Below are 16,454 nucleotides of genomic sequence, written 5' to 3' on the forward strand. Positions count from 1 at the left end.
ACTTCAAAAAGAGCCATTACCCATTAAGTAGTCACTCCCCATTCCCCTTCCTTTGAACCCTGACAACCACTAATGTGCTTTTGGTCTTGATAAATCTGCTTATTTTGGATATTTTATTTAAATGGAATCAGACACTATGTGGCCTTTTGTGTCTGGTTTCTTGTGCTCAGCAAAATATTTTCAAGTTTCATTCACCTGGCTGCAGTTATTAGTATGCCATTTCCTTTTATGGCCAAATAATATTCATTTATATGGCTATACTATGCTTTATTTATTATGCATTGGTTGATGGACCAACGCAAATTGGTCCAACTTGTGACTGCTGTAAATAGTTCCCCTATGAATGTGCATGTACAACTTTTTGTTTGAACACTTGCTTCCAATTCTTTGGGGATATATATAGCTAGGAGTGGAATTGCTGGCTTAGGTGACACATCTTGTTTTACTTTATTGAGGAACTGTTGAGCTGTTTTACTCAGCAGTTACACCGTTTTACATTCTTACTAGCATTATGTGAGCATTCTCGAGATCCTCAACAACAAGCTATTTTCCATATTTTTGATGAAAGCCATCTTAATGCACATGAAATAGTATTTCACGGTGGCTTTAACTTTCATTTCCTTAATGACTAATGATCTTGAGAAACTTTTGTGTACTAGTTGGAAATTGGTATCTATCAAGTCCTTTGGGGCATGTCTTTCTAACTTGGAAAAGACACCATTTGATTTCATTTTTGCCCTGTACCCAACTAGATGGTAGTGGGGAGGAATCATCCTTTATTGAACATTAAGAGACCCCTCTGGGACATTCCAGAAGAGCTTTCTCTTACACAGACATTTTATAGTTCCAGAAGACAGTGATTGCATGTATTTTCTCACCGGTCTCACACAATCTTATGAAGTTAAAAGGGCAGAGATGTTTTATTCTAGCTTGGTTGCATCCTTCTTGGACAATCCCTCTAGCACCTTCTTCTTCTTCTTCTTCTTCTTCTTCTTCTTCTTCTTCTTCTTCTTCTTCTTCTTCTTCTTCTTCTTCTCTTCTTCCTCTTCTTCCTCTTCCTCTTCTCTTCTCTCCTCCTCCTCCTCCTCCTCCTCCTCCTCCTCCTCCTCCTCCTTCTCCTTCTCCTTCTCCTTCTTCTTTTTTTGGTACCTGAGATCGAACTCGGGACCTTGCTCTTGTGAGGCCTCTAGCACTTTCTTAACCTAAAGTGTTGCCTCTAACAACAAAGATGCTTGGGTACCGATCAATCACAATACATATAAGTATTCTGGTGGCCCGCCAGGGGGCGCTGTCAATGCCACTCTTCACTGAATGGTCTGTCCTTCCTTCCTGGGGCTTCCTGGCACACCTTCTTAGTCCCGTGAGGTTGACAGCTTTGCTAATTTGAGTTGTGTAAAATTTTAATACTCTGATAGAAATGTTCGTAAAATTTCTCTTATATGCAGCATTAGAAATAAAGCGAATCATCTCTTCCTCCTTCCCCTGCAATACACAAAATTCATCATCAGTCCCATAATTTCAAAGCTGCTGAGCTGAGTGAATTGTAAGCTGAGTTTTTGCTATTGTGGTTTGGTGGGAGAACTTTATTGGGAAACTGAAATACCTACCATCCATTCAGAATATAAAACTGTTACTTTATCATTGATTCTTGCTGTAACCTTCTTTACAACCTTCTCTTTTTTCTTTTTTTAAAAAATCCCCTAAGAGTTGTCTCAGCTTGCATTAAGTGGTACCACTAGAGCTAAGAAAATATGCTCTCAAATTAAATAGAATTTATTTAGTATAAAATATGAAGAAGGCCAAATGACTACCAGGAGGCTAGCTAGTTGAGGAGAGAGCTTTCTGTAAGCTTTTAGATATAATGCTGAGAAAATGAAATAAATATAATGATTACAGCTATTTGTCTATCTACTGTGAACATACACCCTCTTTCTTATGTTTATTTCCTTAGGGAGTCTGGCTTGCAGGATACAGCTTTGACCTTATGCAAGGTCTTTGGGGCTGCTGTCATTACATAAAATTCAGTTGCCCTGAGCCTGTTTTCTGGCCCTTCTGAATTCTGAGTGTGTTACCATCAGTAGTGTCTGTCTCAAAGGTGAGTTCATGGACTCTGAGCCAGGAGCAAGCTGGCAGCACTGTGGTCTCAAAGAAATGCACCACAACACTAGGCTTCCCTGCTGCACAGCAGATGCTGCTCAGATTAACAGGACCTTTGTCCGCCCACGCCAATGGTCTATCCATTCCTCAGCTCTCACTTCGGGACAATTCTCCTGGACTGAACATATGCACGAGTTCCTGTGACTCTTCACAGGGTCAGACCTGACTGGGAAAGCTCTCTGCTTCAAGTTGGCACTTGGGCCAGAGACTTGGGCAGGAGTTTGAGCCTGGCTCATCCATACCTTTACAGCAGCATGCACAGGGAGAGAGGTGCCCAGGAGGCCAAGGCCCTGCTTCCCTATGTCTGATTGGTGGCTGGGCTGGGAGGCTGAGCCATTCTTATCATTTTCTGAGCCAGAAGCAAGATCCTGAAATGCAAATTTTAGCATTATTTAGCAGTAGGAATTAAGGTCACGTGACACAGAAATGTTAAAGGAGAGACCCTACATATAGTTTTGATGCTGGCATTCCAGCTTCCCACCTATGTAAATAAGCACCAGCCTACTCTTTCCAGGAGGATAACACCAAATCTGTCATCCAATTGAGCATACTTTTGATACAGATGGGGGCATTCTTTATAGTTTATGGTGCTGAGAGCTGAGCTACATCCCTAGTCAGTCTCTCTCTCTCTCTCTCTTTTTATTTTTGAGTCATGGTCTTGCTAAATTGCTAAGTTGCCCAGGGCGGCCTTGAACTCATAGTCCTCCTGTCTCAGTCTCCCAAATAGCTGGGATTATAGTCATCACCACCTAACTTTTTATTCTTAATGATTCTACAAGACAGGTGTAAGACTGGCTTGTTCTGGGACATCTTGTCACCCTTTTGGAGGGTTTTACCTATCTGTGACATGGTACACCTGTTGGACATAATGAGACTAACAAAGAAAGCAATAGGGAAGAATGAGTGTAGGACACTTAGGAAAAAAACAGAATAATAAGCAAAGTGGAGGAAAAACATGTTAATAACTAGAGGAAAAGTGTGTGTGTGTGTGCGCATATGTGTGTATGGGTACATGTCTGTGTAGGTAAATGTATATGTACGAATATGTATTTGAGTGTGGACATGACTGTATATATGCACATTTGCATATGTGGATCTCTCTATATGTTGGGCATATACATATGTGTGTATATGTGTCTGTATGTCTGTGCATATGTGTATATTCTACGTTTTTCTGTGTATACACACATGTTGGTATTTGGCATATGTGTGTGCATGTATATGAGTATGATGTTCCTAGTGTGTATACTTGCATGTTTGTGTATATGTATATGTATATTGGGTATATTATAAATATCTATGTATTGTGCATATATAAGTATATATATGTGCATGTCTCCATGTATATGGGGATATACATGTGGGTGTGGATAAGTGTATATGTATGTATAAGTACGAGTACATGTCTGAGTATGTATATATGTGTGTGCATACATGAATAAATGCATTTATATGTGTGTTGTCTCTATGTGTATATGCATATATATGTACAGGTGTGTCTCTGAGTGTATATGTGTCTCTCTATATGTGTGTGTGTATGTGTGTAAGGCCAGGCAAACCTCAGTGTCCTCATCTGTCAAACACTGTTCTTGGGTGAAACAATGTAAAATGACTTTTGCATTTCCCCCAGCATTGTTCTGTGTTTTGCTCCCTTTTTCCCTTTGCATAGCATTAAGCAGAAAATAACTTATCTTCTCTTTAAACCATTTAAAAATCAGAAGCTGAGGAATTTACTGTCAGAATAATATGTGCAAATGGTCTGATAGACTGTTTGATGTTATCAAAGAAGTTGGCTGCAAAGACCAGCTGTGGCATTCAGGGAAAGAAAAAATGCTTTGATTATAAACTCTTGCACAATAAACACTTCTTATGTCTCCCCTTTCCCTTCCATTCCACATTTTTTTCTTGGCAGCTTTAAGTTTGCTCTGATAGAGTGAAGATGGGAATGACAATGACCAGAGACTAGCCTGGTTTCGGGAAACAGGGCTCTAAACAATGAGCATTGTAATTATCCCTGATATCTGTATGGTGCTTTGCAGTGGGGGAGGGGGTTAAATGTAGTCTGAGCATCCTTAATCCAAAATTCCAAAATCTGAGATGCTCTAATATTCGAAACTTTTTGAGGCTACACAAATGATGCCACAGGTATAAAATTCTATACTATGAAATTTTTTATGTAAAAAGTTATAAAAAATGTTCTATAACAGTACCTTCAGGCTATATGTATAAAGTACATAAGACATAGATGAATTTTGTGTTTAAATTTGGGTCCCATCCCCAAAGTATTACTATATATATATATATATATATATATATATATATATATACATGCAAATATTCTGAAAGCTGAAAAAAATTCCAAATCAGAAACACTTCTGGTCCAAGCATTTTGGAGAAGGGCCACCCAACACTAAACTCTTCTGAAAGGGAAGGAGATGGAGATGGTCTGGAGAGTTCTCTTAGAGCTGGTACATGGCAGAACCAGAGCGGGAAGCATTTCTACATCTTGTGTCCACTGTGGCACATCTCCTACCCTCTCATGTGAGGCTGCCCTCCCACATTTCATGAATACCACGCTAAGCCGAGGAAGATTCTCATCAAGTTTGCATAGAGCTTCTGGCTTAGATTCTCCAGGTATCACTGATGTTTTGCTGTGATCCTGAAAATCATAGGTACCACACCTCATAGAGCTTTAGTTTCTCCTTTGTCAGAGTGGACATTATGACACCTACCTAGAGGGGACTGTGATACTAAATGAGAAGATATTTGGAACGCGCCTGCACTGTTCCTGATCCCAAGTGAGTGTCATGGCAGTAGCTGTTGTTTATACTCATCATTATTCTTCATAAATGTGCTTTATGAGTGTTTTCAATCTATGTTCCAATTTACATTCAGTATGCACTACAAGCGCACGTTTAAATATACATTGAAGATTTGTGGATTGTCCAAAAAGAGATGGCAGCTATGCTTGGATGAGGTGTGGATAATGATTTTGTAGTGGGTTGGTAGTCAGTCACTGGTTATGGACTGGACACCTTGCTTTGTACCATCGGCACTTTCTTCTCCCTGTTACCTGAAAACCCTAGAATGACTCTTTAGTATAGGGAAAACTGTGGACTTTGAAATCCATCAGTCCCACTCCAGCACATCAATCCAGGACACTGGTGGTGATTTAACCATTTGGACCAAGCCTTAGCTACTCCATTCATGAAAATGTACATAAAAGGCATCTACTTGGCAGAATAGATACTCAAAAGAATAAAGGACATAGTTCTGAGAGTTCGCTTTCTGTGTTTTCTGGAAATTTTTTTTATGACATACAGATTCCCTGGCTGAACAGAGTAAGAAAAGACATCAAGATGATGTATCATCAAGAGACAGCTCTGGTCTCAGCTGTCTTGGAGAAGGAGGAGGCAGAAGGATCACAAGTTAGCTCACATCCAACTTGGGTAACTTGGTAATTTAGGAAGAGTCGGTTTCAAAATTACATAAGAAAGAGGGCTGGGGGTGTAGTTCAGTATGAATGAAGGCCCTGGGTTCAATTTCTAGCACAGAAAACAGAAACAAAAAGAGAGAGAGAGAGAGAGAGAGAGAGAGAGGACATATTCTGTGGTTTCTGAGCAAAACCAACTATAGCAGTGTTAATTTTAAAACTATAAAGAGATGACAAAACTGATACTTTTTTTGTACCTGGATTGTCCCTAGAGAGCCTGCCACAGAGGCTTCACTGGCTTTAACATCTGGGGGAGATCCCACTGAGCTGTGGGGGTCTTTGCTTCGAGCCTGATCTGGAGAAAGCCCATCACTTCTGCTGTCTTCTTCAAAGGCAAATGCATCCGTCAACTTAGAGAAACTCACCTGGTTGCCTGGGGGAGTGAAACCAGAGACCTGGGTCAGTGGTTTAGAGGTATGGCTGTTTTAGAGATGCTTCTGTGCATAATTCCCCTGAGTGGCACACATTTCTTTCCTCAGATTTATTTACAGTTCAGGCAGGAGTGAAGATGTTTTTTAAATTATTAGGTTCCCCATATGAAAACTTGTGTTTAGGAAGGCGGTCTGTTTGGCAGGGAAAAGTGAGTGATGTGTTAAAGACTGATCATCATTGGTGAAACTTTATTTTGAGGCTTCTGCATTTCTCCCCATTTTCTCCCCCACATCTTGGAACTGGGGATTGAACTCAGGACCTTGCACTTTTGAGACAGGAGGTGGCACCACTGAGCTAAATCCCTGGCTCCTCACCCACATCCTTTTGAAACCAAGTTGGGGATGGTGGAGGAGAGCAAAGGGGATGTGGGTACACAGAGAGTGCAGAGGAGAATGACCGCCATCCCCTCAGGCTTGTAGATAGAGACAGAACTGAGTTGACAGCATGCCATTTGCATCAGCGTCAAACATAAAGCGGGGCACACATCAGAGTCAAACACACAGCACAAAATGTTTAGCAGGCTTTGTTAACAAGGACAACCCCAGCCAGCTACTAAGTTTAAATTCCTAAAAGTCAGAATTAGCTAATGTCATTGGAGGGTCCCAAAGAGCATTCAACAAAAGCCTGCTTATAAGAGCTATAAATGTGCCTCAGAAACTTCACCCTGATTTTCATTTTGATTATTTAGATTTTCTTTTTATTCCTCATAAGTTTGTTTCTATTTTGCAAGTCCTTAATGACTCACACACAGAGATTCTTCCTCAGTTCCCTGCATAGTCTTTCTAGGGTGGCAGATGAATTGTCTTAGGGACAGAGGCTATCAGACCAGATGGGACCATTGTGACATCCTCATACTCCCCTTACATTTTGTGTTGCCCACTTTCCACTGCTTTATTGTCCAATTGCATGGTACACACTGTGCGAAAGCTACACAGCTTTCCTGAGCCGATTCCAAGCACTGCTCTACCAAAGGAATTTAGGTATTATCAGGAAGTTTTCCAGCCCAGTATTCAACAATCACACTCACAAGAACTTTTGACTCTCTGCTTGCTGCAGATAAGGGAAAGGAGCTCTCACCATGGTGATTGGGAAGTCAATGAGGAGGGAGCTGGAAGTAGTGGAACAAATGTGGCACTGGGCCTGTCATCGCTGCCACTGCTGGCATCTGCCATGGAACTTGCAGACATCCAAGTGTCCAATCAGGAAAGAGGCAGGCAAGGACAGGGCAAGTGGAAATACAACCGTTGGCCCTATGGACAGCCCACTAACCTGGAGGGGCTTGGACACCAGCCTTTGGCTCCACAGACCCTTCAGAAAAGTCATGATTGCTTAGCTATGACTGTGAAACTAATTATGCTTCTCATAAACATTCATAGCACACAAAAAAGCCTACAGTACATAATATGCCTCTGTTAATAATTTGTTGTCTCTTCTAGATTTAACCCTATGCAGGTAGTAAGACATACATTTCCACATTTAAAAAGCATTCCATCCTGATAGGGCAGGGAAACTATACTATTCAGGGGCTGGGGCTTAGCTCAGTGGTAGAGTGCATGTCTGAAGCTCCAGATTTAATCGCTAGCATAGCACTGCACAAAAGAAAAGAAAAAGCAAAACTACTTTTTTTTCACTCTACTATATTTCTTGGAGTCCTTTCCATGTGAGAATAGAGGTCTTCTTCATTTATAAAGAATACCTGCCCAATATTCCACTGTGCTAAAGGGAACTTACTATTTTCAATTTATCCTTGCATGTGTTTTGACTGTAAAAAAATCTAAAATAATAGATGAGTATAGAGAATAGAAATATCTATTTATACAAAACTTGAAATGAATAAATATTATCATTTTCTCATAACTGCGTTTGAAAGATATTCACATAAGAAGAAGGAGATTTCATTGCACAAATGCTAATGTTTTCTTTGAGATCAGGGGTCTCTCCTTCCTCTTTCGTACTCTGGTCCCAGATGCCTCTCTATCTACTTTAAGAGTTCAGAGTCAGGGTATACTCTTCCTTTTTCATTTTCTCCTAGCTGCATCTAAGCTTTGCAAACAGCCTTTATATGTCATTTTTGTGTAATGTGAATGACTCTATACAGCATTTTCCTTTTTGAAGATCATTTGCCTGAAATCACCTAGGGAAAGTCCTTTAAGTTACTTCCATAAATATATGTCTATTGTCATATAATCCAGCTATTCTTTCTTTAATAATTTAAATCCCTATTTGTTTGTGGGATTAAAGGCTTTGTCCCTGTTAAAAGAATAGCACGTATGATTGAGGGGCAGGAAGGCAGGGGATATGTGGGTGGGTATCAGGCACCTCACGGAGATCTACTTGGCCTATGCTCTGAACCAACACTGTTCACAGTTGCAGAGAATCCCATACATGACCCCATTAGCCCTTCTGAGCAGCCAATCCTCTCTGCCCAACAGGACACCGACTGAAAGCTTCACTGTCTTGTGTCCCTTCCCATTTCCTTCAGTGTAAATAGGGTGGGTCTTTTATGTGTGATCTGACACAGCATTTGAAAAAAGGCTCCCACCCAACTCCAACAGAGCATCACATCCCAAATGTGTACAATTAGGGGAATAAATCAAATTGCAAATTTGCTCTGTATTCTATCATGTGAGTAGAATGTTCAATAAAATGGAGAGGAAATGATTTCTCTTCTTATCTCCCAATAACCCTACTTTAACGGTGTTAAGGAGAGAGAGAAAAATGACTCAAATAGCAGGTTGTCTCAGCAGTTTACCTAATAGTGGCAGAAAAAGCAAAACTAGTCAACTTGTGTAGGACCTGGGAATAGTTTAGGAAGTTAGAGAAGATGAAAGTTCTCTCATCTCTGTTTTGTAGATAAGGGCATTGCAAGGTCCATTCTACTCAGCTCTGTAGAAACTAAACTGGGTGTTAATTCTCAGCCTTTGACAGTTCTAAATTCAGAGCCACACTTCTGGGTGGGGGAGGTGACAAAACAGGGATCTCCCCAGCTGCTTTCAGGTGGAGCCATCTGTTGCTATGGAAACACTGGTCAACCTACTTGGCTGACTGGGGGCCAGGGAGGGCAGGAGAAGCAGAGAAAATGATCTCTTATCTGCACACATCATGTCCTCAGGACACCCCCATAGCACCACAGGATCTTTTCCTTGAGTTTTTGGGATTTGAGGGTCAGAATGTGACAGTGTAATGCTAAGGAGCAAATAAGGCAGAGTAGCCTCAGGAAGGACCTGGAAGGTCTGTGGATGCCTTGCAGTTGCCCGCAGTAAATCAGCATGCTCCTTCTACTCTGACATCTGGCCCTTATTGACCCCAGGTTGAGGTCCTAGAATGATGTGGAAAAGTCTGGAAGTATAGTGTTTCAAATAATGGAATAGATACAGTCAGCTCTCAGTATCTGTGGGTTCTGCATCCATGGATTCAACCAATGTTATATTAAAAATATTTGGAAGAAACATCGCAAGTGGGCTGGGGATGTGGCACAATGGCAGAGTGGTTGCCTGGCATGAGTGAGGCCCTAGGTTTGATCCCTTGCATCACAAAAAATAAAAAAAATTCCATCTGTGCTGAATATGTACAGATATTTTCCTCCTTGCCATTACTCCCTAAATAATCTAGTATAACAACTTTTTACATAGCATTTAAATGGAATTAAGAATTATAAATAATCTAGGGATGACTTAAGATATAAGGGAGGATGCACGTAGATGGATGAAAATATTGTGCAATTTTATAGAAAAGACTGGAATGTCTATGGTATTTGGTATCTATGGGGTTGGGGGCCCTGGGACTAATTTCCAGCTGATACCAAGGGATAAGTATATAAGTGGCACTATAATCAGTTCCATTTTCTCCAGAGCTTAAGAGAGTATTCCACAATTATTTCATTCATTTGCAGCCTCCAGACTTTAAAAGCATGATCAGATAAGACATGGTGCAGAGAAGAGAAGGCCAGTATGAGAAAGAGGTCATCACTATGTCTCCTTGGACACAGTCAGAGAATTTTTCAAGGGGTAGACTGCCTGGTGAGTGTTAGAGGTGGAGAGACAGAGGAGATAGGGAGTTGTTCAAGAGTCTCCTGGAAGAGGTAGGATTGAATGGAGCCTGAAATGACAGCCCCCTGTGGACAGGGGAGCAGAACGGGAGCGGAGGGTTGTGCTGGTGATGGGGAGAGTGAAGGAGAGATTATTGGATTTTGCAGGACTGGGGTGGGCAGGGTGAGGAAGGAATTCTCCCTGCCAGGGGAATTATGTTAAGAACCAATCCCTGGAGAGATGTAGCCTCAAGGAGTGCACTTTATCAAGTGACATGAACCATTGAAAGTGGCCCCCTTGCTTAAATCAATGTAGCAAGGAAGACATGAGTACATACAACCAAATACACAGCAGCTTTTTACATCCAATGCACAAATAAGATGAGCATCAGTGGCCCAAATACAACTCCTGTCTGGTATCTAAAAAGTGTGATGCTGTGGGTCAGAATATGCGGACAAGTGTATTGAGGACCACTTTTGGCTGTCCCCCAACATGGGGCTTGCTAATACTCACTCCTTCAGGGTTATGAGTGGTTTGGATGGGCCACTGCCAGGGCAGAAAAGAAGGGAAAGGGCAGGGGCCCACATGTCACACACATTGTCCAGTTCCTGTTGATAACAAACCCCAACAGTGGAGGAGCCCCGAGGATTGATGTGGTTGTACAGGGTGGTCCATAAGGGCTCTCAGACACACCTTTTGGTTTGTCCCCCTTTGGTTCTACCACATCTATGGGAGTGTGACTGTTGGAAAATTATTTAACCTCTCAAACCCTCAGTTTCCACATTTATAAAATGGAAATAATAATAATAATATAATAATAATAATAATAGCAACTACCGCTCAGGGTTTCAGGGATAAAAGACATAAATCTTTAAGCTTAGTCCCTGGGGGATATATGTCCAATAATTTCTAGTTGCTATTATTGTTGTTAGGAGCATCTGTTGGTCTCAAGTTTAACATTATCAAAAACAAAAAGACCACCCAGGATGCTGTTTAGTCCATGGTCAGCTTTGCAAAGGTCAGCAGGACTCTAGAGCCAAGAAAACTAGTTTGTCTTGAGAGGTTCATTCTGGGGAAATAAAGACCAGACTGAGCTTCCCCAAAGTAGGAGGAGTGTGGTTGGATATATGGACATGTTACTTCTCTCCTTCCTGGTTCAAGCCAGGCTCAGGAAGAGAGGGACAGAGGTCACCTTACCTGACATCCTCTGGAACAAGTGATTCTATCACTTGTGTTGTGACCCTGGGCCTCTGCTCCAATTTCCTACAAAGCGTGGTTGGCTGGGAGCAGCTGGAGAGCAGAGTGCTGGATATTGTCCCTGCGGGCACCAACCAGCGTGATGACAAGGACCTGCTTTGGGAAGTCCTGACTTCATCATTCAGCTATGCCCATGGGGCTGGCTCTGGCCACTGGCCCCTGGGGGATCTTGGGCTGGTGACTCTGAGCTTTCTCTCTCCCTTTTGGAAATGATTAGCTGAATGAGTCAATAGCACTTTCCTCTGCAAAAACATTTAAAATTCCAAGATTCAAGTGAGATAATTGGAGTTCTGGTTACCTTTCTGCTTAGACCCACACTAAGGGCTGGAAAGTGTGAAGTGGAATGTGAAACTACATCTCCTTTCTTATCTACTTGCAAGCTAGCCCAGGGCACAATACAAGAGCTATTTTAAGGCATGGACAGACCACCCTGAGATCCTTCGGGAACAGAATGGACTGAGGTCTCTTTACTTTCCTGAGGGAGAATGGCAAACATGTAAAATCAGGTATTGCCTAAATGTGGCTCTTCCTTAAAGATACTTAAACAGATCTAGCAGTGTCTACCATAGTCAGAACTTATTGCTTTTATGATAGAAATGCATATTAGTAGATGTTTGAATGTAAAACAGAGTTTTTCATCTCAGTTCACTAGCACTTGAGAAATTTGCCATTAGTTTTTTGACCAGATCCTAGGACTGTCCAAGTCAAGAAAAATAGTTGACCAGTGTAAATATTTATTCTCCATCAGCTGTTGAAGTTAAATCTCTAAGGACAAAGAATAAGGATCCTTAGCCCTGTCTCTCTCTTTTATAGGACACCACTAAGCCTTTCCTATTTCCTCAGATATCCAAGAACTTCTCTCCAGTTCTAGTCACTCCCAGTGATGCTGAGAGTACATCAACAAGACCAAAGCCTTTCACAACACCACATAGCACAAGCAGAGTCAAGGAGCTGCCTCCTGCTCTGTATTCACCCTTTCCTCCCCAAAGCTCGCACAAACCCCAAAGTTATTGGCTCCTGGATTTTCCAATCTCACCCTCATTTCCCAGAACTTTTCTTCAGAAAAGTATCTGCCATATATGCCTTGTGTTTCTTTCCCCCAAGGATCATTTGTACTCTGGAAGTGATTTCTCATTGTGGAATGATAGATTTTGTCCATGAGAAAGTTATACAAAAGCAAACTTTTAAATTTTTATGCCAAAGCAAACAATCCTACTATTTAGGTTAGAGCCATGGTTACTGTATGTCTGTCTTTAAAATGAATGATCAGTGTCAAGACTTCCAGAGTCTCTGAAGAGTGACTGGATCCTTAGTAACTAAGAAGGCTGTGTTGTAAAGTCTGAGCCTGGGAGACACAGATGAGGACAGATGAATATAGAATCTTTAGAAACATAAGTGATAGCTGGAAATGGATGACTTCCTCACTGGCTCTGGGGCCTGACATGTTGCCTTCTATAGCAAAAGGTTATAGTGACAAAAAGAACTAATTTATCTTTGACAATGGGGCTCTATGTTTTGAAGAATGTTTTGGTTAAATGTGTTAAAAAGTAGCTAAAAATCTGACTCACATAGGAGACCTGGCCCGGTGCAAGGACAAGATAAGAACAGGTTAAGAGGAGGTACTGGTCCTCTGGAGCTGAAAACTGGGACCCTTCTACTGTTTGAAGAGTTGGGATATCCAACTGGATTCTGTTTCATTCAAGCCAGAAGTCAGGCATCTGGAACATACATGGCTTCCTAGGCACTAAAGGATGTTCATGTCAAGGGAAGAAAATACTCCAATAACAAGCTAGAAGAAGACATTGGGGTCTCACAACTCACAAACATTTATGTAATAATGGCAGCTGGTAACTGAACAAGGCCATGGTAAACTCTAGCATATAGTCTCTGTACTTATAAATTATCACTTGTGGATAATATGCTGGCTGTATTCAGTGTTCTGACCTGATTGATAGTTTTTTAGAAAAGGGAGACAGGTAATCAATTGGGCATGGTCTCTGAGATGTGCTCACTAGGAAGCGGCAGCCACATATTCCTGCAGAGTATGTCACCCTAGTGTGATTGGTCTGTGTTTCCTCCAGCTGGAGCCTACAAAATTTTACTGATTCTGCCAATAAGCTCACAGGTTGAAAGCAGGACACACAGTTGGCACTCTAAAGGAGGAAAGTTTGGTGCAGAAAAATTTGGAGAGAAAAGAGCTGGTTTGGTCATTCATTGGACAGTAAGAGCAGTGACATGTGGAAATGAGAAGAAAAATATCAGAGGTGTGGGATTCTGTCCAAAATGTCCTTCCCTGTGTTTCAAGAGACGTTCTAGATTATTCTGTCTTAGGGTTGGGGAATTGTTGGTCTTTAATGAAGTTTGGAGGGAGGGAGATGATGACTGAGTGGTCCTCTCAGGCTTGGCAAAAACACAAAAGTACAGCTGCAGGGGCAGCTGGAAAATGTAAACACAACTGGGCCAGCACGTGAATGGAGGAGGGAGGATACACAGAGGCCTGATCACAAGCCCAAGTCTGCACCCTACAGTGAGGAGAGAGGATCACAGGAAGTGGCAGGTGCAAGAGTGAGCTGGGTCATCTTTGCCACGGGCAGGTTATTCCAACTGCTGCCGCCAAGCAAATCCCTCTTCCTTTGTAACCTTTTACAGTATGTGGGTTCTTGCCCATAAAACTCACATGCACATTTAAAAGATCGCTGTTAAAGAGATGGATGCATGGATTCAGAAATAGGTAGTGAATAACTCATAACTAGTCTCTACTACTGGCTATTTCTTGGACTAAGCCAGTTTATGTCCTCCACTTCCTTTTCTAGCCCTTTGGTTCATTCTGCATAGATTCCCAGCCTCTACATTAAATACTACTGTGTGACAGTATCATCCCCAACACTTTTCCTTTTAGATATCTTCCCATTTTCCCCCTGTAGTCTCTTCCACTGGGTGCGCAGGAATTCTTTGCATCCCATACTACTTCTGTTTACAACAAGTATCAACTTTATTATAACATATAATAATATTTACTTATGTTTTTGTTTACTGTCTATGTGTCCCTGACTAGAATTTCAACTCTGTTAGAGTGAAGTCTTTGTATGGTTTGGTCACTGATATATCCCAAGAACTTAAAATTAGGTCAGGCATACAGAAGATACTCAACAAATATTAGGTGAAACAAATGAATGAAAGGGAAGTGTTGTCTAGCCTCTCATCTTACATTACCATATACGCTGAAGATTCCCAACTCTGCAGCTGTAGGGAATCCTCCCTCCTGAGCTTTGCTTCCATAGAATTCAGGGTCTACTTAATCTCTTCCTAGGGGACCCTCAAATTCAACAGTTTGAAATGAGAATTTGTCATCTTTCCCCAAATCTTGCCTGCCTATCCTGATAAGTGATGGCATCATTTTCCCAGTTACCTGAAAGGAAAACTTGGATGTCACATTGCCAAAATTGGTATATTCTATCATCACCTAATCATGCAAAATCACCTCTCTCTCAGATTCTCTTGTTTGCATACTTACAGCCAAGACTCTCCTTCAGGACCTCATCCGCTCTCATCAATAAGCCCAACAGCCCCTCAGTGGACCTCTCTGGCTCTGTGCTGCCTCTTGCAAGTTGACTTCTCATTGCAGCCAGAGAGGCCTTTCTACACATGCTGTCCCTCACCCTATGCAGACACGCAGACACACACACACACACACACACACACACACACACGCACACACACACACACACACCACACACTAACAGAGCTCTGGCTCTGTCCAGAAAACCCTTCCCATGCCTCTCCAATGCTTTAAACTTGTGCTTATCCTTGTCAGGGAATTAGAAAAATGCTTATATTTATTTCCTGAAGTGATGAGAGCTTATCTGAAGTTGGAACCTCTCTGTGCTTTGAAGATACAATTTAAGCTGCTTTTATTTCCAAACTGGCATTTGCCTCTCCTTATTGCATCTCTTACCCCTCTTCTCTCAGGGCTCAGCCAATAAGCCAACTCCTCCAGGATGCCCTGGATAGGTGCACACATATGTATTCCCTCTGGGATACATATCTACTCTCTTGATATGATAGTTTTCTCTTGAAATGATAGTTTTCTTCTCCCATACCTCTTCTCTGACTTCCCTGAAGTCAGAATGGAAAGCAATTCATAAATATGTCTTTAGTGTCTAGTCAGCTGTTTACATAATTTCATTGAAGCCACCTAGGAAAAAAGTCCCAAGGGAGATAGTCTCAAGGGAGATAGATTACTATTATTGGAATTTTATAGACATTTTATAGATAGGGCAGTTGAGGCACAATGAGATTAATTGATTTTTCCTTGGTCACCGATCCAGGATCACAAAGTCCTGGTTCAAAAACCAGGCGGACGGACTCCAAAGTTCTGGCTGGAGCCTGGGAGTGCAGCTCAGGGGCAAAGCACTTGCTTAGCATGCAAGAGACCCTGGTTCCCCAGCACAAAACAAACAAACAGACAAAAATAAATAACAACAACAAAAACCTCCCAGCTTTACTGCCTTCAGGCGGCTTCATGTCCTGTGCATTATTTTTTCTTAAACGTCCTTCATCTTTGTCATTTGCACTCCATATCCATTGACAGGGCTGCTGCTTACACCTTCTGCCTCCTCACCTTAATGGGTACATACTTTTTAACCATTCCCTCTACCTCTATTCTTTTCCCCTCACCTGTAACCAGATTCCCTATTCTCGATCTTCAGCTCTCCTTGTGCAAATTCTGCTCAACAACCCAGACTGTATGTAAAATTGAATTAAGAAAAGATACAAAACCAATACAATTTATAAATAAAATCATGAGTTGCTCCTTTGTAAAAATCAACTAGGAAGACTTCTAGCTAGCATAATGAAAAGAGAGAAGAAGAAAGAAAACATACAAATATTCAAAATTAGAATTAAAAATTTAAATCTACCCCAGGTTCAGGGAAACAGAACTGCATACTACGTGAGCCCAATTAACTTTGAAATTTAGGAACAGAAAGAGAATTTCTAAAATAAGTAAAGTGTGCAAATTGACTTAGGGAGAAAATTTGAATACACAAATAACTATGGACAAAAACCAAGAAAAGTGAGCAGAGAAG

General features: G+C 41.4%; 1 protein-coding gene across 5 annotated transcripts in view; it reads right to left on the reverse strand.

The window, feature by feature from the left end:
- Positions 1–1,122: 1,122 nt before the first annotated feature.
- The window catches only part of LOC147823924 (myocardin-like), a 39,447-nt gene continuing 24,115 nt past the window's right edge, over positions 1,123–16,454 (reverse strand). For all 5 annotated transcript variants that reach the window (XM_087191849.1, XM_087191846.1, XM_087191850.1 and 2 more), the window contains 3 exons: positions 5,848–6,023; positions 2,400–2,525; positions 1,123–1,482 (listed from right to left, as the gene is read on the reverse strand). In XM_087191849.1, coding sequence (XP_087047975.1) covers positions 1,198–1,482; positions 2,400–2,525; positions 5,848–6,023 — 587 coding nt within the window. In that variant the 3' untranslated portion in view covers positions 1,123–1,197. The remainder of the gene's footprint in view (positions 1,483–2,399; positions 2,526–5,847; positions 6,024–16,454) is intronic.

Source organism: Heterocephalus glaber, unplaced genomic scaffold (genome assembly GCF_053883595.1).
Source record: "Heterocephalus glaber isolate CG9 unplaced genomic scaffold, H.glaber_assembly_v1.0 deba00001564, whole genome shotgun sequence".
In the NCBI taxonomy this organism is placed as follows: domain Eukaryota; kingdom Metazoa; phylum Chordata; class Mammalia; order Rodentia; family Bathyergidae; genus Heterocephalus; species Heterocephalus glaber.